The 11,553-nt window shown below is 40.4% G+C and overlaps 1 protein-coding gene across 3 annotated transcripts in view; it reads right to left on the bottom strand.

The window, feature by feature from the left end:
• Positions 1-412: 412 nt before the first annotated feature.
• Positions 413-11,553, bottom strand: part of prkd2 (protein kinase D2) — a 34,107-nt gene continuing 22,966 nt past the window's right edge. For 2 of the 3 annotated variants that reach the window (XM_068318132.1, XM_068318134.1), the window contains exons 2-19: positions 10,253-10,391; positions 9,776-9,907; positions 9,418-9,617; positions 8,575-8,758; positions 8,405-8,476; positions 8,207-8,224; positions 7,878-8,037; positions 7,689-7,800; positions 7,037-7,114; positions 6,631-6,946; positions 6,242-6,294; positions 6,076-6,148; positions 5,633-5,739; positions 4,612-4,773; positions 4,313-4,411; positions 3,631-3,898; positions 3,300-3,385; positions 413-2,821 (exon numbers count right to left, since the gene is read on the bottom strand). In XM_068318132.1, coding sequence (XP_068174233.1) covers positions 2,597-2,821; positions 3,300-3,385; positions 3,631-3,898; positions 4,313-4,411; positions 4,612-4,773; positions 5,633-5,739; positions 6,076-6,148; positions 6,242-6,294; positions 6,631-6,946; positions 7,037-7,114; positions 7,689-7,800; positions 7,878-8,037; positions 8,207-8,224; positions 8,405-8,476; positions 8,575-8,758; positions 9,418-9,617; positions 9,776-9,907; positions 10,253-10,391 — 2,484 coding nt within the window. In that variant the 3' untranslated portion in view covers positions 413-2,596. The remainder of the gene's footprint in view (positions 2,822-3,299; positions 3,386-3,630; positions 3,899-4,312; positions 4,412-4,611; positions 4,774-5,632; positions 5,740-6,075; positions 6,149-6,241; positions 6,295-6,630; positions 6,947-7,036; positions 7,115-7,688; positions 7,801-7,877; positions 8,038-8,206; positions 8,225-8,404; positions 8,477-8,574; positions 8,759-9,417; positions 9,618-9,775; positions 9,908-10,252; positions 10,392-11,553) is intronic. The other variant, XM_068318133.1, reaches the window with a different exon arrangement.

Genomic DNA, 11,553 nt, shown 5'->3' with positions numbered 1-11,553 from the left:
CCAACCAGAGTAATTTTTATGGAAATTTTCCTAGAATTCTGTATCCAAAATTAAATGTTTTCATAAAAAAATACAGTACTCACATTCAGTTAAGCACCTGAAAATGAGATAATTACTGATTGTCTCCTCTTTCGAGAAAGAGAATGAACGAATGAATGAATGAGATTATTTTCTTAAATAAGAAAAACAGGTTTTTCAATGAATAACAGTTGTCTTTTCTTAATAATAAGTCAACTCATTATCTGGAACTGTATTTCTTCATGAAATCATTTCTTTAGTCAATACTTACAAATAAACAGGGTCTTTATTTCTTTATATATCATTCTTTAAAATGTACCATCTATTAAGTCAGCTTCAGTTCCAAGATGACAGATGTCTATGGTCAAATGAAGCAATAAATCAACACAAAAAATATTGTTATAAGTTTGTATTATCCATTGCCAATGATAGCATCCTTTAAACACCTACACATATTCGCCTGCTACATTAACAGCACGGTTACACATGATAATAGGACCATCATAACAAATGTTTCATAATGCATTTTAAAAATTTTACTTCACAGAAACATGTAAAATATTGCTATGACATGTAGTCAAACCACATACTCTCCAAACTCTAGTTCAGTAAGACAAGTTGTCTCACTTCATTTTGATTCAGATCCAGCTGTAGAGATTGAGGAATGTTTTCCTTTTTTTTTTTGTGCATTTTATGTGGATCCATGTAAAGGGCTGGATCCGGGCTTTTCTTTTTTTTCACATTTGTTAACATTGGTAGACTTTGACTCATAATTTTTCCATCATTTTCATGATCACTACCCGACAGAGCTTGAAGAAACTTGGTACAAGGTTCAGCATCGAGCTGAGTTCAATTACTCATGCAGTGTAATAGAAGTCAGAAGCATGTGCCCAAGGAGGAATTGCTGTGTCCTGGAGTAGATCCAGATTACAGGGCGCATCCAAAAAAATTTTAAGACGTGTCTTCTTTTAACATTGCGAGGAACCAGGCATTTTGATGGCACACTTGTCTTGGACAGACACAATGTATGACAGACACAGTGTGTAACAGACATACTTCATGACAAACATGCTATATGACAGATGCACTGTATGATAGACACATTATGTGACATACCTGTAGTTGTGACATACTATATGACATACTATGTGACAGATATGTTGTATATCAGATTTCATATGTGTCATACATACTGTGTGAGATGCGCAAAAAGACAGAAATACTGACACACTGTTTGACAAACGTCCTGTATGATAGACTTCCTGTGTCATAAGACATACTGCATATGTTCCAGTATGTCATTTATCATCACCAGATCACTACTTTGATACTTTGAATTTTCCCTAAAGGACATCTATTGTGGGTACACTGTTATGAGTTTTAATTCCATCTCTGCACATTGGTAATTACCAGAATGGAGCCGGTCCTTTGCCTCATTAAGCACTAAAAAAAGATTTAATCGATCTTTTCTGAGGAGGTACATGTGGTTTGAATGTGATTACCATCAGTCTATTTAAATACTAAAAGCATTGCTTTTCTCTAAATGGGAGGCAACGTCATTCCAAATATTAAATATTTGTTTAAAAAACACCATGGTTAAAAAACCTATTCCAAACTATTTTTTGTGACTTATGGAAGAAATGAATACATCCTCTTTCATTATGAAGCACCAAGGAAATTATATCCTGCTTTTTTTATTCTGACAATTTTTGATTAAAAATTCTAGTCCACCTGTGAATTGAATGTGTGATGCTACATCATGGAAAGCAGTCCATGAGATGAATGAGGATAATTATGTTTGAGTTTATAACACATAAGTAGAAATTGACAATTAAGACCTGTTTCCAAATGTCTAGCACTTGGGATGTTTCCTGGGTTGAGGAATAGAAGCTATTGAAATTACTATGGAGTTTATAATAGATATTTTGAATTCCAGGTCCAATGAGACAAATATAAACTCCAATATGGTACATGCTTTTCCTGGTCGTTATTCAGTGCCTTAACTCAAGTAGGGAAAGAGGTTATGAACATATTTAATGTTTGGATGGACATTAAATTCTGACGGTTAGTGATTTGTGATTTCTTTGTGTGTCAGAACCAACTACTGGCTGAACACACATAATTCTGACTCTAAAAGCATTTACAGCTTTTAGAGTCAGTCGTCTCACAGGCTCATTGGTTTTGCTGTATTGTAGTGGCACCTTTTATTGTGTGAAAATGTCCTGATTGAAGGCAGAATGTTTCTTTCTGGAATTTATTGAGTGGAATCACACTTGAATATAATGAAAACTTCCATTATGATAAGAGTCACACGTATTGCCTGTTATCAAATTTTGCATATTGTTTGTTTCCGATCTGTTCCTAATTCCAACAGTTCCTTCTTTGGCACATGTTCCAGCCTTCCACCAGCTTTCATGAAAGTCAATCAAGCACTTTTTGCATGACTGGTTGTACATAATTTAATAAAAAATACATAAGCAGATGTAATTAGAAGTATGTTTTAATGACCTCAGCCTAAAGAAAGCTGTGATTTTTTTTTTCCGCTGGAAAACTGAGTGCTATGTCTCTCTCTTTCGGGTCAAAGGATGCTGACCCTCTCAGTGAGGCCTTGGACGTCTGCATCCTCCCCACCCTCTTCATCATCCGAGGCTGGTGCAGGAGGAGGAGGGACAAGGTGAGCGGGGTAAGACAGAGTATTATCCTTGGCAAACATTTGCCAGCGGCTGTCATCGCTCTCATGGGTTATGTAGCGTCCACCAAGTTTAGTCTCCAGCTCCCGCAGGTCCAGCCATGTTTGATAGTCCTGAAAATGGAGAAGTGGGGGCAAACGGAGGGATGAAGTTTCAGATTTAGAATCCTTTAAATCAGATCAAGGTAAAATGGGCTTTCATGTGATTACTGTGAATCATTCAATAATGACTTGAGGTTATGTGTGTGTGTGTGTGTGTGTGTGTGTGTGTGTGTGTGTGTGTGTGTGTGTGTGTGTGTGTGTGTGTGTGTGTGTGTGTGAGAGAGCCAATTAGAACTGGAATGACTTTTACTGGTCTGTTCAATCTTTATCAGTGCTGCTGTTACTACCTAAATGAATGGTGCTGCAGCAAGAACAACAACAGTGTCCTGGATGAAAGTAAAAGGCTGCCATGTTTGTTCAAAGATAAATACCTGATGCTATTCGCAGTAACTATATCCGAAAATGAGGGGCTTCCTATCCTCAAACCTCAAAGCCATGTTGTTTTTCATGAATAAACAGTGCATGCATGAAATCAGTTCCTATGTTCTACCTGTAGGTACACGTGGCTTAGACTCTTGTCGACACTGTAGCGTTTCCTCATCTTAACCTGGAGCAGGTTGTTGATCAAGTCAATTGCTGGGAATACAAAAAAGTACAATCAGTCGACAACAAGAACTACAACAAAAATATACATATCTAATCATTCCACCTTCATCTGAACAATTCTATTTCTATAAATTGTTATGGTAAAAAAATAAATGTTTAATATGACTGTGTCATCACAAAGTAGATGAAAACCAGTTTTCCTGTGCGAAGTATCCCATTATTTCCACTCCAAAATCTAGATGTGCTTGACTACATAGGCTCAGCTCTATGTTTACCATCACTGGACAGCTGTTTCCAGGGGTTGGGGGGGTACATGAAGGCGGCATTGTGGATCTGATCGTTGATATCTTCATCCTCATTAAATGGGAACGTTCCACTCAAGCTGACGTACATTATGACTCCAACCGACCACATGTCCAGTGAGCGGTTGTAGCCCTGGTTAAGCAGAACCTCTGGGGCCAAATAGGCAGGGGTGCCGACTACGGAGCGACGAAAAGATTTCTCTCCAATGATTCGGGCAAAACCAAAGTCACACAACTTCACCTAAGTGGAAGAAACAGTGAGGGATATTAAGCTGGGAGTTGGGCTGTCTCTTTGGTAGACGAATCCCTGTGGTTCAGTAATTATTTAAAGTCACTTGTACTTTCTGGATTAAAAAACAAATTCAATTCATACAGTATTTGGGAAGCAAATACTTACAAGATTACCTTTAAAACTAAATCAAATTTGAATAATGCACTTGATTTGATTGAGCAGCAGCTATATCCAAAAGACCAATCATAGAGTTGAACTCAGCCTTTCTGTTGACCAGACTAAAAAGATGATAGCAAAGCTTTTGAGAATAAAAAATAAATAAAATAAAGGGCGTCTAATCCTGTGTTCAACATGAGCAACAATGTTTTCATTACAGAGTGCAAAAAATCTAGCATGAGAGGGTGTCAGTTTGTGTGTTCATACCTGGGGAAAGGGATCAGCAGAGGCAAGCAACACATTCTCAGGTTTCAGATCACAGTGTACAATATTCTTAAAGTGCAGATGTCTCAGCGCTGCAAGAATCTGCACAAAAAATGGAAACCACAAAAACAGGATATGAGACACATTTGTGCACATCACATTTGTGCCCACAGAGGTTTATCACAATAATTGTACTCTGGGAATGATGTCAGAAATTTTTTTAACAGAAAACATTGGCAACTCTGTCCATATACTAGCAGGTGTACACACACAAAAATCCCCTTTTGTCAGTGAATAGAAACCTGTGTGATGAGAAACTTTGTGAGCCTCTCAGGCAATCGGCCTTTCTCACTGGACAAGATCATCTCCAGCATGTCACCATGAAGCTTCTCCATCACCACAAACACCTTCTCTGGAGTTTCAAACATGCACTCAAGGTTCACAATGCCCAGGTGACGTAAGCTCTGGTAGAGGGAAGAAGATGGGGAATATAGGAAAGACAGAAAATAATATTGGAATTGTTTGACAGAAAAAAAAGGGAGAAGTGTCGACAGAGGCAGAATGAAAAAGAGGAACAGGAAGAAAATGTTGACAAATGAAGAATGTGAATCACAGCAACGAGAACAGAAATACGATAATTATAACATTATGGAGCTAGCCTGACATTTTACTACTCCTTTATATGAGTCACGAGGATGTCTGTTTGTCTGTCTGTCTGTCCATCCATCCATCAAAAACCTAAAGAATTTTGCTGAATATTTTTAGTGTTAAAAGCCAGGTGAGTCATTTTGTGTCCAAACACATGCATGCCTCCATCTGCTGGTAAAAGATGTAACACGGATTTAGGAGCCCAAATCACAGGAACCTGGCAGGATGTGTCACTGACATTTGTTTCTGTCACTTTATTATGAACATAAAACTGAATAACACTGCCAAACCATAAATAAACATACGTTGCTGCTTCCTGTAAAGTAAGAACACATATTTCCTTGTAAAGATGAATCAGAATGTTTTAATCTAATTGACTCATTGCAAACCCAAGGTAGGTTCATATTTATATTTTAGAGCAACATCGATCTTCTTCTTCTTCCTTTCGGCTTTTCCCTTCAGGGGTCGCAACAGTGAATCAGTTGCCTCCATCTAACCCTGTCTTCTGCATCCTCACACCAACTACCTTCATATCCTCTTTCACTACATCCATAAACCTCCTCTTTGGTCTTCCTCTACACCTCCTGCCTGGCGTTGAAAACTCAGCATCCTTCTACCAATATCGATATCTAATATATATTCAATCTAGTGAACTTAAGAGTATAGTGTATTAACCTGCAGTATGGCCACCTCATTCCTCAGCTGGCTCTCCTGCTTGGTGGGAAAGCGAAGCTTGTCAATGACCTTGACGGCTACATCCCTTCCTGTCTTCCTGTGCTTTCCTGATGAAGAGATGGAGGGTGAGTAACATTGATGAAGAAATGGAGGATGAGTGACATGTGACAAGCTGAAGCGCACACCAAAACCCTAACCCTAGCTGTTTAACATTGTCAGACTGATGACGGAAGCTATATCATTATAAAAAACTCATGTTAAAACATTTCTTCTTTTCTTTTCATGCTAATTCTGAAAAGGGCTTGAAAGTAACCCCAATGAGGATGGGTCGGTTAAAGATTCAGTGTGATTCACTGTCTCGTGAGCTTTGAACTTAAGACTCGATCTTTTCCATTGTAGTAATCTGCAACTCACTCAGCATCACTGGGCATAAACATTCATACCTCCATACACCACTCCAAACTGTCCTGATCCCAGCACTTCATCTGCAAAAATCTGGTACACTGAACCAATATCCTGCGGGAGCACATTATTTCAAACATTTACTGTTTTCTTCAATGTCTCATTATTCTCAACTTAGATGATCAAATTGAAAAAAAAAGGTCATACCACATTCTCCTGAATTTGACTGTTGGACACTGATATGCTGATCGAGGCTTGTCCTGAAAATACAACACACGTTTTATTATTTAGGCATCATTTCATCAACAGTTTATATTTTGTGTGTTCTGTGTTATGTTTAATCCAAATAAAAAAAAATAAAAAAATCTCCCTCCGCTCTGCAAACTAAAAATGGGAAACAACTTTGTGCATTGTACTGGGTTTAACAAGGGCAGCAAGAATTAAACAAGGAACGGACTTTTCCAGTGAGTCAGCAAGAGTTGGCAGGCTGGAGCATCTAGTTGGCTACCAATGTGTCATCAGTCCATAAATCTCAGGGTACCAGATGCCAATAAATCTCATAAACCATCAACTGTATTTGGTCACTCCAAACTTACTGTGAGTCGTGTTTCCAGCCGGTGGTGCGTCCTGAAAAATGACCGGCATGAGGGCCTGCCGAATGGCACTTTCCCACGCCTTAGCCACCTCACGCCCGATTCCACTGTTAGGAGCCATTTGGCTGGGAGAGGGAGGGGTGGAGGGAAGACTCTGGGCATTGCTGGGCGTCAGAGAAGGGAGAGTGTTGGCGTTCTCTCCCACAAAGTAGCATATGGTGCCGGTGATGAGCTCGAAGCAGTGAGGATTTGTGCCTGGAGGGACAAGTGAGAAGTTTCCAGCAGGACGAACCTCCAGGATCTCAGACAGAGGGATCTCCTGCAGGCAGGATACAACAGTGGTGCAGTTTAAAAAAAGGCTGCACACATCAAATGAATTGAGATCAAGTCTTTTCATTGCTTTGTTTACCTTATAGTATTTATTGGAGGTGTTGTTCTGGAAAAGGATGACACACTTGCAGTCCAGACGCCAGTAGTGCCTCTTTCTCTGTTGGGGTTGGAGGATGGAGGGATGAGAAGGAGTGATGAATGGTGCAGTGGGACATTGAGGTTCAAAAGGAGAGAGAATAAAGAGTGAGGGATAGAGCAAAGTTCAGGGAGCAGCATCAACACATTTTAAAGTTAGAAGCTGATGCCCAGAGGAAGTGATACCTGGCCAGATGATGAAGATGTGCAGGAGCTGCATGATGAAAAGATGGAAACAAAGAAAGAGAAAAGTGAGAAAAAGAAAAGGAGAACAGGAAAGACAGGAGGGATAATACAAGAAGTAACAAGACGAGAGAGAGACAGGAAAAAGTTTTCTTCTGAATTAAATATAGGGAATAAAGAAGGAGAAAGTAAAGGCAGAAACTGGGTTTTCAACTGGAAACAATTGCAAGTATCATTGCTGTCTACAAGAAACGATGAGCAGAGCAGAAGGCTTTACATATCTAAAAGTTAGTGGAAGGAAAACTAAAAACTTTTGCTTCAGTGAAACGCATAAGTCAGTAAAATGGCATCATATCAGTGAGTCTGTAGTAACTTAGTGGGTTGAGAGATTGTATAGCAGCTAAAGATTTTACCAGCGTGTCCTTATTACTGTAGTGAACCATCCATCCTTCTTTAATGGCTGTACTGGATCGCCGCGTCGTCTGTCTCACTGACTGCACCACCCTCATCAGCGGGATGTAAACACTACAAGAGGAAAGACAGGAAATGTTTGAGGTTGTGTTATTTTATGTCATTTTCTAGATCAGTGTGTTTACTCATACCTCTGATCACCACTAGTTCCTCCCTTATTGTTTTCAGGCGAAAAGGACCCAGGGATGCTGCAGGCTTCGTCCGAGTCATCGATTGATGACTTGTCTGCTGAATCATACTCGGAGCTGTAGTCCATGGGAACCTCAGGATCTGCGGTGGGACTCAACATATCTAAAGAAAATTTTCAAAAATAAAAAAAAGGGAAGAAAGTGAATGGAAGGAATTACAATGTGCCTCAAATGCTGTGCAATAACAAAACATAAAAAAACAGTTCCCATTGCTATGAGTGCTAACAAGACCGCTATCGGAAGAGTACAGTTTCACATGCATAAATACTTACCACAGTTACTTCTGTTGTCTGAGAAGACAAAAACATTATTGCCCATGAGTTACAGTCAGAGATACTGTGTCATATCATATATGGTTTAGGAGGTGACCTTATTCTGACAATATGCAGTTGAGAAAACTGACTCAAACCAAACTTGAAGCATACTGTATGCATGGTTGACTATTATAATGTCTTTTTCTCCTCCCTCACCTCCAATTGTTTCCCCAAGGCAATCGTTGGGAACCTTGTAGGCACAACGTTTATGGCAGTTGAACTTGCAGTCTGAAAGAAACCAAACACAGCTCACAATCAGACAGACAGAACTCATGTCCTGCTTCACACTGGACATTTAGAGATGAGTTCACCCCCCCAGCCCTCACCTTTGCACTGAAGGCCCTGCCGGAAAAGACCTCGGAGTAGCCGCTTGCAGTACTGACACACTGTTGGTCGGGTGTACGAGTGGACGGCAAATGTGTGAGGCACTTTGACCTTACTCATCAGGATCTTGTCCAAATGAACAGGTCGGCCTGTGTAGAAGCGCCGGGCCTCACTTGGCGTCCGTGGCTAGCAGGACAGGAAGCATACATTCTAATATATTTTTAGATGCTAAATGCAACAACATCTAGTTTCAAACTGTGTCTGTCTGCTTTTGAAGTTCTAAGCAGAGGGTTTTTTCACCGATATCATTTGAATGTGAACTGAAACATTTAGGTTTTGGCTGATACTCACTATAAATCTCCTTAAAACTGATGGAAACTGCAGATTCAGGTGTTAATTCAGTTTAATTGATTTCACAGTATTTAATTTAGTAAAAATAAAAGTGATTACAACTGATTGAAGTTAGTTTCCACCCACATTATGGAAGACACATGGAAGGCTTCATACAGTTATAATTAATGTAAAAGGGAAATCAATCAGCAATGCATTTTCCTAAATTGATTTAATCAGCTTTTAAGGGTTCAAACAAATTAATGGAATGCAGTCATGCAGTTTTTGATTAAGTTGCAGAGGCTTTGAGTTATCCTCACTGATGTCTTTGGCAGAATGAAACATGAGTGAAAATAGAATAATGTAGCTGTGTAATCATTCTGAAAAGCTTACAAATATTTACTCTGAAAAATGGATTTGCAAATAACAAAAAACTGTTGCCAGTTGACAAAAACATTGCACATGAAGAGTTAATACAATCAGAGAGAAATCTGAATGCATGAAACCACCACTACCATCTGTGTGTGTGAGCGGATGAGGCTGATGTCCTCTGCGCAGCTGGAGGATGTTCCCACGCTGAACACGGACTCAGTGGTGGACAGACGCAGGGACTGGCTGCTGCTCAGTGAGGTGGTGGACAGACGCCGCTTGCGAGCTCCGCTGCAGTTGTTAGGGATGCTGAATGCACAACGCTTATGGTAGTTCAGTCCACATCCTGTGGGGGGCAGCATGAATCAAAGAATCAGAGGTAGACAGACACACAAGACAGTGAGGAGCTGTGGTTTACTATAATCTACTTGTTAGAGAAATTTGTGATGCACATTAATTCAATGAAGTATTTTCTTGTTCATATTTGGCCTTCCTGTCCCTCACCATCACACTTGAGTCCTTGTCTGACCAGTCCGAACAGCATTTCTCCACAGTGGTCACAGAAGGCGGGGGCTCGGTACGAGTGCACATTGAGTGCGTGGGGCCGAATCTGAAAATCTTCAAATGTGGCTGCAGCTTAAAGGGATGAAAAGAGGAGAGTGTGGTCACAGAGGGTGTTAATATGTAATCATATTGCTGTAAAAGGGCAAAATAAGGCATGACTGAATGGATAAGATGGAAGCAGGATGGAAAATTACATGGATGTTCCACTTTGCAAGTGAGAGCTATAATTTGAAAGAGGGAGATCAGAGATTAGGCCAGCATAAGATATGTGGCAGTAAAATAAGCAGATAAGGACAGGTTTCAGGAGGAAATGAGATCATAATTTAGATATGAACATGAACTATTTGTACATTAATGATACAAGTTATCCATATTAGGTGAGGAGAGAGGAGGGAAGGAGAGAGGAAGAAGACTTACCAGAGAGGACCACCTCCACCAGATCACCCCCCTGAATGTCGCCAGCTCCTTTAACCAGTTGTAGAATGTTGCTGGTAGATGAGTCATGTTTGAACAACAGAATCTTGTCATAGATGCCGTAAAAGCCACATTCTGGGAACTAGATGATACAAAGACAACAGAAGAAAAGGGGATCAGGAGGATAAAGATTAGAAAAGCAGGATTTTGTAAAAGCAATGTGTTACATTTCATATGATTCAAGAAATATTTGTTGAGGTGCTGCTGAGGTGCCCTTGTTCAAGGGCACCTCAGCAGTGCTCAGGTGGTGACCTGGCACCTCCCACTGCCAGTTCACTCTCCAAATGTTTTGACTTTATGAATGTAGTTCATAAAGGTGTAACACTGGACTATGTAACTACTCGCATCAAAGACATGTGGAGTCAATTTCACAAATCAAGTGCAACAATCAATTTCACAGCGAGACAAGAGAGACTCATTTTATCTACCGATACACACAAACAAAACAGTGTTTCCATGAAGCTATTCCAAATATATGAGCGATGTGTGTGTGTCAGTCAGAAGTCAGCAGAGCAAAGCAGGCTGTCACAGGGACACCTAGCTCTCCTGAATAGTTAATGATGTCTGGTTCATGACAGTGGGCACACAAAACAGGACGCCGTAGGTGCGCACACGCACAAACACACACCTAACCATTACAACATACACAGGGAAATAGAGAGAACACGTGCGAGACCGTACACACACACACACACACACTGTGTCTCTTGTTGTTGTTTTTCCCCTGATGGAGTCAAGATTCACTGACGACTTACAGGAAGGGGAACCCCGGTCTCCTTAGAACGACACAATCAAACACACTGACCTCTCCCTGCAAACAGAAATACACACCCTCCATTCCCCCTATTTCCCTCCTATGCTGCTAAACACACACACACACACACACACACACACACACACACACACACACACACACACACACACACACACACACACACACACACACACACACACACACAGCCTTCCCCTCAGTTTCCCAACTGGGACTCATCATCACCACATCTCAAATCCAGTCTTGACTGCCAAGCTCCACAGTGATCTACCACGCCTCACAGTGGGCTACTGCTACTGAGCAGTCTGTCAAAAACAAGACGCTAACAACACACAGAAGCCTTCTTTCAAAATTTACACAAACCTAACTTCGCCACAAATATTCAAACATAAATAGAAATATGTTTACGACAAAAATATCACAATAAAGACGAGTGATGTAAAACCTGCAGTGGCAAACAGATGGAAAAAAA

This window comes from Antennarius striatus, chromosome 6, assembly GCF_040054535.1.
Source record: "Antennarius striatus isolate MH-2024 chromosome 6, ASM4005453v1, whole genome shotgun sequence".
NCBI classification, from domain to species: Eukaryota; Metazoa; Chordata; class Actinopteri; order Lophiiformes; family Antennariidae; genus Antennarius; species Antennarius striatus.
The sequence above is the reverse complement of the archived record's forward strand: the minus strand, read 5'-3'. Positions and strand labels throughout refer to the sequence as shown.